The sequence below is a fragment of the Alosa pseudoharengus genome, unplaced genomic scaffold, assembly GCF_046254945.1.
Source record: "Alosa pseudoharengus isolate Yale_2024_CS ecotype anadromous, Long Island Sound unplaced genomic scaffold, YU_APseudo_1.1 YU_APseudo_1.1_scf_9, whole genome shotgun sequence".
NCBI lineage: Eukaryota > Metazoa > Chordata > Actinopteri > Clupeiformes > Clupeidae > Alosa > Alosa pseudoharengus.
Window position 1 is genome coordinate 20545814 of NW_027468881.1, and position 16752 is coordinate 20562565.

General features: G+C 39.5%; 1 protein-coding gene across 2 annotated transcripts in view; it reads left to right on the forward strand.

Moving 5' to 3' along the window:
- Positions 1 to 644: 644 nt before the first annotated feature.
- Positions 645 to 16752, forward strand: part of tm9sf4 (transmembrane 9 superfamily protein member 4) — a 31043-nt gene continuing 14935 nt past the window's right edge. The window contains exons 1-10 of one of the 2 annotated variants that reach the window (XM_076275481.1): positions 645 to 677; positions 1663 to 1770; positions 4590 to 4689; positions 8499 to 8667; positions 10223 to 10364; positions 10615 to 10738; positions 10964 to 11082; positions 13547 to 13658; positions 14000 to 14070; positions 14484 to 14616. In XM_076275481.1, coding sequence (XP_076131596.1) covers positions 645 to 677; positions 1663 to 1770; positions 4590 to 4689; positions 8499 to 8667; positions 10223 to 10364; positions 10615 to 10738; positions 10964 to 11082; positions 13547 to 13658; positions 14000 to 14070; positions 14484 to 14616 — 1111 coding nt within the window. The remainder of the gene's footprint in view (positions 678 to 1662; positions 1771 to 4589; positions 4690 to 8498; positions 8668 to 10222; positions 10365 to 10614; positions 10739 to 10963; positions 11083 to 13546; positions 13659 to 13999; positions 14071 to 14483; positions 14617 to 16752) is intronic. The other variant, XM_076275482.1, reaches the window with a different exon arrangement.

Here is a 16752-nt window from a genome sequence, read left to right on the forward strand (position 1 = left end):
CTTAGATCTTATTATTGTGATATGCATAATCATTAGGCCTCATTCATTCCACTTCAAATATCTTCCAAACAAATGTAATGCCTCAGTCATTGCAAGCGCCTCTTGATTGATTAATCACCCACTATGTGGATAGTGTTTTTAGAATTGATTTAGATTAAGTGTTATTTAGTATAATTTGTATTTTAGTATATTTAGTATATTCTTTATCTTCTACTGTACTTATTGCTTAGATAGATAGATAGATACTTTATTGATCCCTAAGGGGAAATTCAAGGAATTAGTTGCGTTTTTTATATTAGCCTACATACTTTTTATTACTTTTTTCTGCTGTTAGTGAATGTGTGTGATGTCTGTATGCTACTGAGACCTTGAATTTCCCCTAGGGATCAATAAAGTACCTATCTATCTATCTATCTATCTATCTATCTATCTATCTATTTATAGTCTATCCTGCTGATGCAGGCCTACAAAAATAGAAAATAAATAGGCTAATTATCCTAATTCATTGTGTCAACACCTTTTTTTTTTTTTTTCAAGTTTAGCCTGCCCTACAGATTTGTGTCTTTTCTCATGTTCAGTAGGGGATGCACAAACCCCCCAAGACAACAACAGCCCTAACTTGCCAATTTCCTGTGACGTTTCGAATGACACGTGTATTCAAGATGGCGGCGGCGATGGTAAGTGTAAACGAAAAATCATCTCTCTCAAGTTTGATTAAATATCTTTCCCGTATATAGTGTGAGCTGGTGTGATTCACATACATGATTTAAATCAGAACATATTGATAGTGCCCAGCTCTTCAAGAGGTAAACAAGTTTTCGTCCACGTATGTGTTGTCGTTGTTGGCAGAGCTAGGGACATAATCAGCTAGCTAAGTTATCTGTTAGCAACGAATGCTAGACGGCCAACTAGCTAGCTAATTATGTTAGTGGAGTAGTATGAAATTGTTTATTTGACAGACGTTGATAGCTCGAATGGTTGTATGTTTTATACCATATCGTGCTGCTTTTGACTATATTCGTCTTATGAATACCTAAGTCGCGTTGTTTTAATGAATCACACTGTGATTTCTTGTCGTTTCTGCAATTTCGGTAGCAAGGATGCAGTGTTACAGGCTACTTGTAGTTAGCCCTAGTTGCATTGTGAGGCTAGCCTTAGGTAGCAAGTCAACTGTGTAAACATTATCGAGTATGTTAGGATCTTGTTAACGACAGCGTTGTATCTGTTGTTTCACTCACCCACTAACCATTGGCTTTTCTGATTTTTGTATGAACTTGGACAGCAGTGTATACTTAGCATTGAAATACTATATTTCCGGGTTGCGATAGGTCGTTTGAATTAACTGTTAGGTAAACATTACTTTACCTTTGGAAAGTAAGAGTTGCATGCTAATTGGTTTGACTCTAATGGGAGTTGTCAGTAGTTTTTTATGACCTTGCAAACAGTTATTCTGGGAGGTAAACGAATTATTGAATAGAACATAGGTAGATTTGATGGTGTTCAAGTTTGTTTTAGATTTGATGAACAAGTAGTTCCATTATTGCACAGCCTACATAGCCAAATAACTTAATCCACTGTATTAATCGTGTGAATGATATGCAGGATGATGTGCTCTTGATACTCTTGGCTGTATATGTTTTCAAATGTGATGATACTTTGCAGGAGACGTGGGGGCTTCTGCTGCTGACCTTGCTACCCCTAGCCGGGTCCTTCTATGTGCCTGGAGTTGCTCCTATGAACTTTCACCAGAACAGTCCTGTAGATATCAAGGTGAGGCACTCTGATCAGGAGCTCCTCCATTACTTTGCTTGTTTGTATAAATATTATTAGAGTTGTAAGAGTTAATCATTTTCCACATAAAGTGTGTGATATTGTATATCAGTGAGTAGCCACTATACAGGCCTACTATTGTCTTTTCCTTGTCATGAAAGTAATAGTACTACCACTTGTGTTGTCAAGAGCGCTTTGTTGAAACAGCCATGACAGACTCTGGCCTGCTTGCAATTAATCCATTTGATCAGCAGATCCAGACACTGGGGAGTACAGTGCCGTTAGATTAATGCTGGGTCATTCCACGCCAACTCAGCCACCCATGTACATGACACCTCTCAGATTTTGCTGAAAAGCGGTGAATATATGCCTTATGTTACCAAACAAAGGAATCTGAAGTTTCAGGTCAATATCTCAAACGGTTTGCCTGTGGTGTCCATTTGAATTTCGGATGCCACGGCCCTAATTGACACATTGGAATTTCACATTTCATCTTTTGCCATTTTTGGAACCCCATAACGTCTGTTCTAATAGTGGTAGAGGGCTGGTCGGAAACTGGTGTGGTAGTTCATTGTAGCCTGTACTACACAATTCTGGAAAATTTAGTGATGATAAAGCATTAAAATAGTGGAAATATATATATATATATATATATATATACATCCTCAGTGATGGCAAACAATTAAAAACTGAGACTGTCACGGATTAACCCCTTATCCTCCATGAAAGAGACCCTCCATCAAACTTCAAAATTAGGCTATTGATTGAATTGATATTATTGTGTATTATAACTGTTCTCCTTATTATATTTGACCTATATTCTAATCTGTTCCCTGTTCAATTTTAAATATTATTATGTTGTTTGTATTTATGTGTCGCTTTGGACAAAGGCGTCTGCTAAATCCATAACCATAACCATGCAATCATGTTCCACTGATCATTTTGGCCGAGGCGTAACGTCTCTCCAGTTCGTACGTTTCCTCATGTTTTTTCATATCTTCTGCACTAACAAAGAAGAATGTAATGTTCTTAATGTTTTCAGCAAGTCGCTTTTTTGCAACTTTGCATGGGAAAAGCCCATGTGATGGAATTGGCGGAACTCTCAAGCGTCTTGCAGCAAGAGCAAGTCTGCAGGCCACTGATGCAAACTATATTCTGACACCAATGGAGATGTTTCAATGGGCAAAATAAAACATTAAGTACATTACATTCTTCTTTGTTAGTGCAGAAGATATTAAAAAACACGAGGAAACATACGAATTGGAGAGACGTTACGCCTTGGCCAAAACGATCAGTGGAACACGATTGCATCATTGCTTTATACCAATTTCCAAAAATAAGATGCGGATAAAAATAATATCACAGGATACAATATTCACAGATGTCGATGCAGGACAACAATCGGATTCAGAATACTTGGATACAGAACACCTGGAGGCAGAACACTCGCAGTCAGATCAGCCACAAAACTCAGTTTTTCAGCCAGGAAAACACATTGCCTGTATCTATGATGATGACTGGTTCATTGGAAACATTGTTGAACGTTCAGATGAACATGGTGATGTTTTTGTGAAATTCATGAAGTGTGTCAACAACATCCTCACATGGCCATAGGACTAAAGACAGATCCCTGTTGGGTGCCATTCCAACATATCATTTGTTGTGTCAGTGTGACAAACATCTATGGACGCAGTGCTCACCAATACAAACTTGACCAAAAGGACCATGACAAAATTATGGCACTGCTTCCACAATTTCTTGGATAATAGTTAAAGACACTATTCAATTTAATTTTCAATTTTATTTGGAGAGTGACAGGGGCAAGAAAAAACAATTTTTTATTTGTAGTGTTCTTACACTATGTAACATTCTTGTTATTTAGTTCTTTAAAAGTTTGATGGCGGGTCTCTTTCATGGGGGATAAGGGGTTAATCCGTGACAGTCTCAGTATTTAATTGTTTGCCATCAATGAGGATAATACTAAGTTATTTCCACTATTTAATGTTTTATCATCACTAATTTTACCCTGATCTACATTCCAGACTTCTGGAAACAATGTCCAAAGTGGTGCATTATGAAGAATAAAATTCATATTATGGAGCTTCATAGTCAAACATTTTATTTCATTAAAAGAAAGAACAAATATGTATCTTTATCTGGTATAAATCCCATTAGGATCATCAAGTGCCCACATGGTCATTTGGGGGTCCAAATATGGGGTTCCAAAAGTGTCACCTCTGCCGGAGAGGGTTTTTGGACCCCCATGAAACCCCCACCAGTGGTACCATACCCTTCAAATTAATTTTGGCAAGAGTTAAGTTCCCACATATAACAAATAATCCTGTTAAGAATAAATATGATCATTAATTGTGGTGCTACGGCCACCTAAAAAGTGAAAAATCACACATGCCGTCAACATTTTTTAGGACTTTGGTGACCCACCTCTCACCCAAACAGTAAGGAATGTTGATTCTGCCTCCAGAATTGTGTAGTACAGGCTACAATGAACTACCACACCACTCCAGCCTTCTACCACTATTAGAACAGACGTTATGGGCTTCCTAAAATGGCAAAGGATGAAATGTGAAATTCCAATGTGTCAATTAGGGCCGTGGCACCCGAAATTCAAATGGACGCCACGGGCAAACCGTTTGAGATATTGACCTGAAACTGGAATCAGATTCCCTCGTTTGGTAACATAAGGCATATTTTCACCGCTTTTCAGCAAAATCTGAGAGGTACCATACCATGTACATGATACCCCGATATTGGCTGTTTTCACATGGAATGACCCTGCTGCTTCCCTTGTCTCTTTGTAGGCTGTGAAGCTGACCAGCTCCCGCACCCAGCTGCCCTATGAGTATTACTCCCTCCCTTTCTGCCGGCCAGAAAACGTGGTCTACAAAGGAGAAAATCTCGGTAAGCCGATCTCTCCATAAGCTTTTGGACGTTTGCATGTGCTAGATTGTGTGTCTGGGTTGTCTCTTGCAGTGACTGTTTGATTGCCTGTAATATAGCAAACATTTCTAGTGGAGTAGATGATGGGTCACTCACTCAGAACCCAGTGAAAATACAGCGTTGTGGCTGGGTGAATATTTTTTTCTAAAACAGATAGTAACTAACGATCCTTGATTATGATCAGCTGAATCATGTTCATCAATCCATCACAAACATACACTTTGACCACATTTCGTCGTGCCTAACAACGCCCCTTGGAGGAAGGAGGCAGAGACTGTATTACCCCATTTAACCTGCATAGCTGTTCTAAAATCACTGGAACCTACTGCCTCTCTGGGCTTATTCCCTAAATTTCATGTATGTTGAGACAATACTTTACCCTGGGCAGGTGACACTGTAACCATATTGGGCCAAGACCATATAGTCCAGGCAAAGTAAGGTCTGACCCAAAACTAATTGCAACAGAATTTATTTTCACATTTCTATATTTCAATTTGTGATCTAAACACCATAGTAAAAGTGAATGAAAATCCAGTTGATGGAAATATGTTAAAATGAGGGTTGTTTTTATACATTATCCTTCAGCAAATACTGTCAAAACTGTAATTAGAATGTTGTAGAATAAGCATTCTAAAGAATATCTAAGTTAGATGGGGTCTGATATTCTTTAGAATGCTTATTCTACAACATTAAAACTGTAACTCCGGTGAAAATGTACAGGGTCTTTTTCTGCATTAACACACATCAAGTAAGCCGTGGAGACAGTATTTTTCGTTGATCAACCACTACAGAGCTTGCCCCGGTTTTAACCAGTAATATTGTTCAAAGCCACAGTGGGGGGTGGTGGTATTATGTTACTCATCTTGCACTGGATCATCTTCCTGAATCTCAATATCCTGATCACAAGTGTGTCAACCAGTCACCAGTCGAGGCTACATTCATTGTTTTGCACTTTTATAAAATACACACCTATAAAGTATTTTGATACAAAATACGAAGCCATTTTCTTCAACCCAATCAAATACAAATTACAAAATACTATTTTGTATTTCAAATATGCAATACATATGTATGTATGTACATAAATGATCCCTGGGAGTAGACACCACTTATTTTGAGATCATGTTTGGTTCAGGAGATATGATGCAAAATATAGGTTTAATTCAGTTATAGTGGAACGTTTAATGGTTGTCACAGCGACCATTACGTTTTTTTGATAATCGTTTTATATCTGAAAATGTCCTGGGCTCCAAACTGTACAAGTTCACCAAGTCTCATGCCTTTGACCTAATTTTCACATATCCCTTGTACTATGAAAGTTCAGTAAAACTGTCAAAGGTGCAGCTTTTGCTCATTGACCTATGCACAAATAATTCCAATTTTGAGAATGTTCCACCACTTGGATTTTTATGGACTTTTGGTATTTGATATGTGAAGGTTTCATGAACTGAATACAACAAAAATCATTTCTGTTGCAAATAGTTTTGGGTTGGGTGATTTTACTTCTCACAGATTGCCTACAACCCCAAAACAGAAAAAGTTGGGACGTTGTGTAAAATGTAAATAAAAACAGAATGTGATAATATACAAGTCTCGTAAACCCATTTTTAGCAGCAAAAAGGACATAGACAACATATCAAATGTTGAAAATGAAAATTTGGACTATTTCATGGAAAATATATGCTAATTTAGAATTTTGTGCCAGCGACATGTTTCAAAAAAAGTTGGGATGGGAGCATGTTTACCACTGTGCTGCTTCACCTCTTCATTTAACAAAGTTCTGTAAATGTTTGTGAACTGAGGAGACCATTTGCTACAGCTTTGAGAATGAAATGTTGTCCCATTACTCCCCGATATAGGATTTCAGTTGCTCAACTGTGTCATGTTTTTCATTCCATTATGCACCTAATTTGACAAATATGGACTGCAGACAGTCCATCTTAGCACCTGGACTCTTCCTCTATGAAGAAATACTATTCAAGGTAGTCCCTGGAAAAGACATTGTCTGGATGGCAGTATATGTTGCTCAAAACCTGTATACAGTACATCATTCAGAATTGATTGTGCTTTGCCAAATGTGCAAGATGCCCATACTGTAGGCACTAATGCTCCTCCACACCGTCATAGATGTTGGGTTTGGAACCGAGCACTAAAACAGGTTGGATAGGTTGGATACTTGGATAGGCCCTCTCCTCTTTAGCCCAGATAAGTCCATGATTTCCAAAAAGAATGGCAAACTTTGATTGGTCTAACCACAGGACCTTTTTCCACGTGACCTCTGTCCATTTTAAACAAGCTCAGGCCCAAATAAGAGGGTGGTATTTTCTGTATCATGTCTCAATACAATTTTAGCTGTTACAATTTTGGCTGCAGTTTTTGAATTGAGTATCAAACTGTGCACATAGACAATGGTTATCAGAGGTTTTCCTGGGCCCATACAATGACAGGTCTGGAAACAGGTCTGGTGTTGATGCAGTGCCATGTGAGGTCCAAAAGACCACGGCCATCCAATGTGTTTTTCAGCTCTATCCCTTGTTTGCAAAGATTTCTCTGGATTCTCTGAATGTTTTAATGATATTATGTCCTGTAGATAATTAACTCCCCAAATACGTCACAATTTCATCTTAAAAAGCATTAAAATGACATTGTTTCATCATTTGTGCGCACAAGTTTACGCAGAGTGATGAATACTCCTACATCTTTTCTAACCCTACCTCTCTGGGATGCTCTTTTTCATACCCAATCGTGTTGCCACTTACCCTAGTTGTAAAACATTCTTCCTTTTGTTTTTTTTATCATTACACAACTTTTCCAGCATTTTGTTACCCCGTCCCAACTTTTTTTGAAACATGTTGCTGGTATCAAAGTCGAAATTAACATATATTTTCCATGAAATAGTAAAATTTGGCATTTTCAACATTTGATATGTTGTCTGTGTCCTTTTTGCAATTAAATATGAGTTTAAGATATTTGCAGATTATTACATTCTGTTTTTATTCACATTTTACACAATGTCCCAACTTTTTCTGTTTTGGGGTTGTAGATTAAATAGAGAAATCAAAACGCAGTGCTCCAGCGTTTGAAATGTTGTGTCTGTAAAGACCCTCTATTTGTCATTTATCTCATTTCACATAGAGGAAAGCATTTCAGGGCAATGACATCTGTTTAGTATTACTCTGTCTGTTGTTCATGAATGTGTAATTAATATTAAAGTATAATATTAGTCCTCACTTCATCTTCAACTCTACCGTAATTTCCAAACTATTAGCCGCAAGGCGGCTTATACATTGATTTTGCAGAATTTCTTAATCTATGAGGTTAATACACAGGGCCAGTTAATATGGTATTAATATGGTTTTGTTTCTTTTAACTTGCATGCATGCCTGTACAACACTGTCCTGCGGCTTATACACAATGCGGCTAATACACAGGAGAACTGTTGCTCCAATGTTGTTCTGTCTTATCTATAGAGATAATAACATAATGTTATTATCATAATGTTATTATCACTGTACATAAAGAAAAAAAAACCCTGTGTAACACTTGTTTGATAGGCAGTGTTTTATTTCAATCCAGAATCACTATTAGGAGTTAGAACAGCATTTTCTTTCCATAATGGGGATGGGTGGTGGTGATGATAGTACTGGAGCCATGCAAAGTACAAGTGCAGTTAAGACCAAAGATTCTAGAACAGAGCTCCGCTCTCGAATCTTTTGGTTAAGACTATCTCAAACTGTATTGACATGAGTATCTCTGCTCCTGCTGAACAGGGGAGGTCCTGCGTGGAGACCGCATCGTGAACACGCCCTACTCGGTGCTCATGAACCAGGACCGCAAGTGTGAGCTGGTATGTGGCAAGCCAGACCTGCCGTCGAAGCTGACTGTGGAGGAGAGCAAGCTGGTGGCCGAGCGGATTCAGGAGGAGTACTACGTCCACCTGTGAGTGTTCTGTCAGAGCCCCAACCAGAGCTTGTGCACACAGACTCAATATGCATTTGGATTAGGGTTGGGCACCGAAACACGGTTCTAATATGGCACCGGTGCCGACGCAAACGGTAGTAACTGCATCGAATAACAATGTGGATTTCGGTGCCTCATTTCAGTGCTTAATAAATAGTGTTTTTTTTGTATTTTTTATACGAGGCATCACTGCATGTCATGCGCCATATCTAACGTCTTGCTCTGATAGCAACACATCCATATACAGTTAGCTAACATAAACACTGTATAAACCAGAGGGGTGCACCACATAGGCGAGTGGACAGGGTTTGACAGCTTGCATGAGCCCAAGTAGCTTACTTTAAAGCGATATCGCGAGCTCCTGTCAAAATCTAGCAGTGGGCCTAACTACACACAAGCAAAAGGCTATGAAACAACATCAACAGTAGCTTATATGTTACAAAATATCCTTGCTAATGCGCTAACTGGCATTTATTTGAAATGTTATCAGCAAAGTTGTAAGGTGAAAACTGTATTTCACGGTGTGTTCTAAACAACATAATGGCATGATATTAATCTTTCATGTGCATGAGGCCCATATAGCATCACAATGAATTTGAAGATCATGTTAAAAGTTAGCTGGCAAAAACATAAATATATGTAGGTTACATACCTGATGTCACTGAGCTGTCAAAGAGGCAACAAAACCATCTCTGTACGTTATCGCTAATTAAACTCAGCTGACTGGTGTTAGTGCATAGCCATAGTTGCTGTTAAAATGCCTAGCGCTGGGAATCTAAACACTTCAACACCGACATGTAGCCTAACATGTTCAAAACTATTGCGTGTTATGGGTTAAGACATGAAATTTCTTGAAGCATCTGGGAACACACTAAATTAACTGGAAAGTAGAGTCCCTGTTAGATTAGCTTGCTTGCAAATGCCGTTGTCCATGACCTGGCAGTTTTATGGAAAGCGGTTTTAACATACCTTATGGCAAACCGCCTACACTGGATAAACTAGAAAGCAGAGCTTTAGCTTACCATTGTGTGTGCATGCATGGCAAGCTGTTTTAACATTTAAATGTATTATTCGTAGGAGCAATGAGATATTGATAGTAAATTGAATATAACAGTTCAATTTCATGTTTAAATTTGTCTTATCAATAATAAAAAAAGCAATTCATGCTTTAGACCATTTTAATTTAAAACATTTTAAAAACAAAGTACCAGTTCAGGCACCGTTTTAAAAGTATCGATTTAGCACCGGTATCGGATAAAACCCAAACGATACCCAACCCTAATTTGGATACAGTGTGGAAACGAGTGTACTGTAGAGTCAGGCATGTAGGCTGTCTGCAGGGTCTTAAGAAGTCAAACAAATGTAAAAATATGAATGAAATATGTATGAAATATCTGAATGTAAAATCTATTTGGTATCGTTTTTAGTATAAAGAGACTAACCTAGTTCTCTATTGTAAGATGATTTTGACTCCAGGGATTGAATTATTTTATGCTCTTGATTGGTTAATTGACCCTTTGCTTTGTCACATCAGGATTGCAGATAACCTGCCGGTAGCCACCCGTCTGGAGTACTACCCTAACCGAGAGGCAGGGGGAGAGGAGGAGAAGAAAGACCTGGTGAAAGATGTTCAGTTTGAGCATGGCTACAGACTGGGATTCACAGAAAATAACAAGGTACTGCATTCTCTCATGTGTACAATGGCTGTGATGTGGTCACATCCAGTCCAACTAAACTGTCATTGGTGAACAGATTTATTTTTGTATTTTTTTTGTTCATTGCTATTGTCACCGTTTGTTGATTGATGACTAAGCACACTGCGCTACTTGAAATCCTTCCATTGTTTGACTAGCTGCTAGCTCTGTTGTTCAGTAACGTCATGTGACCTGTTCCTCTGTTTGTTCTGTTTCCTCACCCATTCCGCAGTTCTACTTGCACAACCACCTCTCCTTCATCCTCTACTACCACAGAGAGAAGGTGGAGGGAGAGGAGGAGGACAACTTCAGAGTGGTGCGCTTTGAGGTGGTCCCTCAGAGTGTTAGAACAGATGGTGAGCTCTTTTACTCATGTACTTTCAGTTATACTTCATTATTACATATTATTTCATTATGACAATAATCTTGTAGTTGTCATTTTATGTTATCTATCTATTACATACATTGTATTAAACAATTGCACATTACATATATTGAACAATTACATATTACATTGTAATAAATGTTCTATTTCTTCTTCTGCTGCATTATTACCCTTACAATTCCTTTCCCTCTCTCAGACCTGAAGGCAGATGACAAGGGAACATGTGTCCTTCCTGAAGCCAGTGGCTCGGTCCCTCAGGAGATTGACCCAGCCAAGGAGAACAGCATCCTGTTCACCTACTCCGTGCACTGGGAGGTACGGTGCAGTGCAACACCGTGTGGTGTGGCACAGTGTGACACTATTGCACTCTTCCCACAGCACACTCATTCCCCTCGTTCCGCCCACATCCTCTTGTCAAGCCGCTTAGAGCACAAAGACAGGGTGGAACATACCTCTATATCCTGCAGCACTCCCAGAACAGGGTTGGGCAGGGTTAAGGCAGACAGGTAGACCGGTAGACTGGTCTTATCAGTAAAATCTTATTCAGGTTCACAGTGGTTGTCGCTGTTTTGAAATATATGGGCATATAAACAGCCACAACAACTTCATAAGATAACTGCACCAAATGCTTCAGACATGAAAGAAATAAGCAGTTTATCAACAAGGCTATCACGATTTTAGAACTGTTACATTCATGACGCTTATGCTACTGTTACAACGGTAGACTACTGCACGTTTTAATGGTTTCGTCAAGTTGTAACAAAGGTAGGCCCTAGGATACATGTCACTGCTAAGTTAAATTCTTAACAAACTAGAACATATTTTTTAAGTCTGTTTCAACTTTCATGGAGTAAACATGTACAGTATGACTCCTTTCTGGCCAAATTTCACAGCTTTCAAGTCTAACGTCTTTGTGTAAATAGAGTTTGAACGGAGAGAATAGAAAAGTGTTAAGGTTGTGCCAGTTCTGCCCTACTCTCACATCTAAACAAATGTAACGGTAGACTACTGCACGTTTTAATGGCTTCGTCAAGTTGTAACAAAGGTAGGCCCTAGGATACATGTCACTGCTAAGTTAAATTCTTAACAAACTAGAACATATTTTTTAAGTCTGTTTCAACTTTCATGGAGTAAACATGTACAGTATGACTCCTTTCTGGCCAAATTTCACAGCTTTCAAGTCTAACGTCTTTGTGTAAATCGAGTTTGAACGGAGAGAATAGAAAAGTGTTAAGATTTTTATTGTATTTTATTTTTCTATTTTTTGAGATGATGACGGTGACGAGCTCAGACCGCGGTAGGCGTCACGTGACAGCGCTATTGCGGTAATGCTGTTACCGTCCCAGCCCTAAGCCTTGTAATGAAATGGGCTTACCCCGCTAATTTATTGCATGTGGTCTAGCATCACTTCGCTTCCCAGCTGACCCCTACACAGTTTATTGATGATAACCATAGACTGTCGTCTATCAAAAATTCTCAAATTTTTACTGTCCACTTTTATAGTCCACTTAAAGGCACACTATGCAGGTTTTTTAGCTTAATATGCAAGTTTTTTAGCTTCATTTACCTTCATTTACCAGCTTCAGAGTCATTGGAATGGTTATATGACTTTTTTTCGGGTGAATGGTGAGCGGAAAAAACACCTTTGCAACTGTGGACCGGCGGGCCGACGGCCTCAGTGTCAGGAAGTATAAAGAGTGTAACGAATTGCTTTACTGCATTCAAATACACATACACGCCAGACACCGGCTAGAAAAAGGTAGCGATGGAGTTTCTCAGACATTTGTCATGACAGAGCATGTGAAAAATAAGCAAAAACCGGAAAAAAAAACAGTAAGGAAATTGCCAATACTGCATAGTTTACCTTTAAAGATATATCCATGTATCAAGTCCACTATTATTTCAGTCATGAACGGATGCTAGACCTGATAAATTACTAATGTTACAGCTAATAGATCAGATTACTTTGGCCAGAATGCTATTCTCTAGCTAGACTTTTAAGCGCAGCTTAAAGCTTTTTTTAAGCTTTTTAAAAGCCCAAATGCCAGCAGACATGACACAAAGTTTTTGACAGTGAATTCAAATTCATTGACACAATCATAGGTATAGCGGTGCCCAAACAAAGGGACAGGTAGCGTCCCACTGGTAGTAAACTTTACAGGCATATATCTCCACTGTTGACTTAAAGAGAAACATACAATCAGAACACATTGAATGCCCTCATCTCTGTAATGTGTTGATCAATATTCTTGATATAGGCACCATTTGAAAGCTTGTGTTACAGACTTTCTTGAAAACACAATAATGTAATTTAGAATTTTTTCATTTGGTTACTTGCACCTCTCAATTCTAGCTACAGAGATTCTAAGTATATATACTCTTTTGATCCCGTGAGGGAAATTTGGTCTCTGCATTTATCCCAATCCGTGAATTAGTGAAACATATTCAGCACACAGTGAACTCTACTCTACTCTGAAGCAAACACTAATCCTGGCGCAGTGAGCTGCCTGCTACAACAGTGCCGCTCGGGGAGCAGTGAGGGGTTGTGTGCCTTGCTCAAGGGCACTTCAGCCGTTCCTACTGGTCGGGGTTTGAACCGGCAACCCTCCGGTTACAAGTCCGAAGCGCTAACCAGTAGGCCACGGCTGCCCAATTCTGTCAATTGCCATAATAGATAACTCAGAGAAACCAATAGGCAGGGCATTCCAAAAGCAGAGAGATAAATAATGAGGATTTTCATCACCTCATCTTGCCTCTGTCTGATCTTCTTCCCACGCAGGAGAGCGAGGTGAAATGGGCTTCCCGCTGGGACACCTACCTCACCATGAGCGACGTGCAGATCCACTGGTTCTCCATAGTCAACTCTGTGGTGGTGGTCTTCTTCCTGTCAGGTGGGTGGGCTAGGGCAACAGCAGAGATCTCTCCTGCTGTTAGCTTCTACAACAGAAGAGACATTTTCAAGGCCACAAATTCCCTTCAGGGTTTACGTTCGCCGGCTACAGCCGAAAATTGCATGGTTTCAAGTGTCGTATAATATAAATGGACAGAATGTCCGATGGAAAATATGGTAAATTAATGAATTAATTGAAAACAGATTAAATAGGCTTATATTGCACAACACATAAAATGTGTTACCACAACAACATTTTATTTCAACTTTGCACAACAAGCAGCAAAGTACTTTCATTCATTCACTTATACTGATCCTGTCTGCTTTACATTTAACCCCCAGGCATCCTGAGCATGATCATCATCAGGACCCTGAGGAAGGACATCGCAAACTACAACAGGGATGATGACATTGTAAGCTACTCCTCTATCTGTGATCTGCAGCTTAGTTCAACAAATCAGGCTGCTACTGTTATAACAATAGCAACCTGCATTTTATAACGTTATAGCGCTTTATTAAGGCACCAAAAGCACTTAAGCCTGTGCTGTCACTCATCACTACCACTTTTAATGAGGAACGGTGAAAAGGTTGTTTAAAATATTCTGTGTATTTTATACACTCGTGTACATTTTTGTTTTTATGTTAACAAGTAAAATAATAGCGCTGAAATAAAGCAACAAAAGACAGATATCACAGACATTATATTGTTCGGAGAAAGTCTATTTTATTTCTTCCCTCTTTTATATTCAATTGTGTTTCTCTTTCTTTCTTTCTTTCTTTCTTTCTTTCTCTCTCTCTCTCTGCTTTGTCCTCCACTATCTCACAGGAGGACACCATGGAGGAGTCAGGCTGGAAGAATGTCCATGGCGATGTGTTCCGCCCACCTCAGTATCCCATGATTCTCAGCTCTCTGCTGGGGTCTGGCATCCAGCTTTTCTGCATGATCCTTATTGTGATCTGTGAGTTCTACTACTCCTTTAACCGTACTCTTTTTCACATGTACGAAGCACATGAAGGAAAAAAAGCTATGTAGTGTCCATTTGATATTATAGAAATTAAAGGTGCAGTCCGGGATTCTAATCATGTACAGTTTTTGTCAAATTCAGCAAATTGCTCATCGTGCTCTTGCCATTCTCTAATCAGCTCAAAACTCTAGTATTGTGCACAGTCCTGGCTCTATACATGGGAAACAAACATCCCAGCTTGGACCAAGATTTAATTCATTCTAGCAAATCAGCATGTTGCTTTAAGAGTATGGAAGGAGCGGTGAAATTTGATTGGCTCTTGAGCTAAACCTTTGGTCAGAATTGCTGATTGCATCTTTAAAGGGACACCAGGCAAGCCTGATGCTTTTTCTCTACGAAACTCCCCCTCGCTCGGTCTGAAGCTCTTTTCCTTTTCTTTGCGTCTTCCGTCAAGGGTTTTCGCTGCTTCTTCGCCGGCTCTGCCATTATACACACGTTTGCAACAATCTCTAGCGTTTCGTTAGCCTACCTCTGTGCTGTAAACTGATCCTGCTTCGGTCGGCGGGTAGGATACACTGAACTTGCAAGTGGGATATTCTTCCTACAGGCAGTAGGGGCGGGCGAGAGAGCCTTCATTCGCCCCGTAATGAGTCATTTAACCATATACCGACTTACGAAGATGATTAATTAACACGAAAACGTTGCCTGGTGTCCCTTTAATGGAAGTGTAATACATCATGAGCTCTCTGGGATTCTGTTCTCTACCGTTTGTAGCATTTAACCTGTAGAATGTGTGTTAAAGGAAAAGTTTCAGTATTGCTCTGTAACCCTGCAATTCCGTTGAGCCAATATTTTGCACAGATTTGTAGTGGAATGCCACACAATCAGTTTTGCTAATCTCTTACGCAAACTGTAACCTGTAACCTATCTTTATAGATATGTCTCAGTTTACAGGGTAACAGGGTTTTTCATTCATTTATGGGAAAATGTCTGCTGAATTATCTCTTATGGCAATATGATGATGTAGGATGTCTCTCAGATATACTATTAATAGGGATATTTGTATTTGCAAAGATCCCCCTTTGAGTCCTTGAAATAGGCAGCTATAAAGTAGTACATCAGCAAGGAGCACAGTAGATGGTGCAGATATTTCATATATTTTCATGCCTGCTGGATCCCATTCCATCCACTTTTCTGCAATCCATCATGCCCACTATTTTGCAGGCAGACACTTGTCAAAGGTTCTTTACGGAACAACCTGCTAGACCCTAAGCAGTCTGGTTTCAAGAACAGTCATTCTACCAAAACTACTCTTCTCTGTGACCGAAGCTTTGAAAGTAACTAAGCCTCTGCTCAGTCATCAGGTTTAAATTGTGCTTGATGTATCTGCAATAGAGATGCGCGGATGGGCTATTATTTCAACCGTAACTGCATAGCTAAACTTATCATCCATCCGCACCAACGTTTTTTGACCAATTTTCAAAACCGCACCCGCCCGCCATCCGCTGGTTGTTTTAATGTATATGGGTGATGCTGCGCTGCTGACGTGAGGCTAGAAAGCTCTTGCATGTTCTAAGACTGATTCAATGCAGCAAATATATTAAAATGATAAAGTCCTACATTGCCTATGTTGTAGCCTATCCCCAGAATATCAGCAGCAAACTCAGTCTCTGTCTCGCAGTCTCCAAATAAAACGGCCTAAACAAAGCAGCATACATAGAAGCAACTAGGCAAATTACTGCCTGAGGAAAATTTGACTATTTGAAAGTGTGCTCGTTTTCGGATGTAGGTAACACAATTTAACAATGTATAGGCCTAGACTATATTTTTTTCATTTGATTGGTTCAACCGCCACCTGCCCGAATTTAATTAAAATATTATATTCATTCATGTCATCCGCCCGATCCGCGGTTTAACCGCGGAGTCCGCGGCTGAAACCGCGAACCGCACATCTCTAATCTGCAGCCTTTTTTGACTTATCTGCAGACACAGTGAAATAAAACATTCTCCCCTCTACGCTATCTAAGCTAGGGATTTCAGGGAAAGCTCTTAATTGGTTTGCATCCTGCCTCAAAGGATGGTCTCACGACTTCACCACAGGTGTACCTCAGGGATCAGTACTGGGGGCCC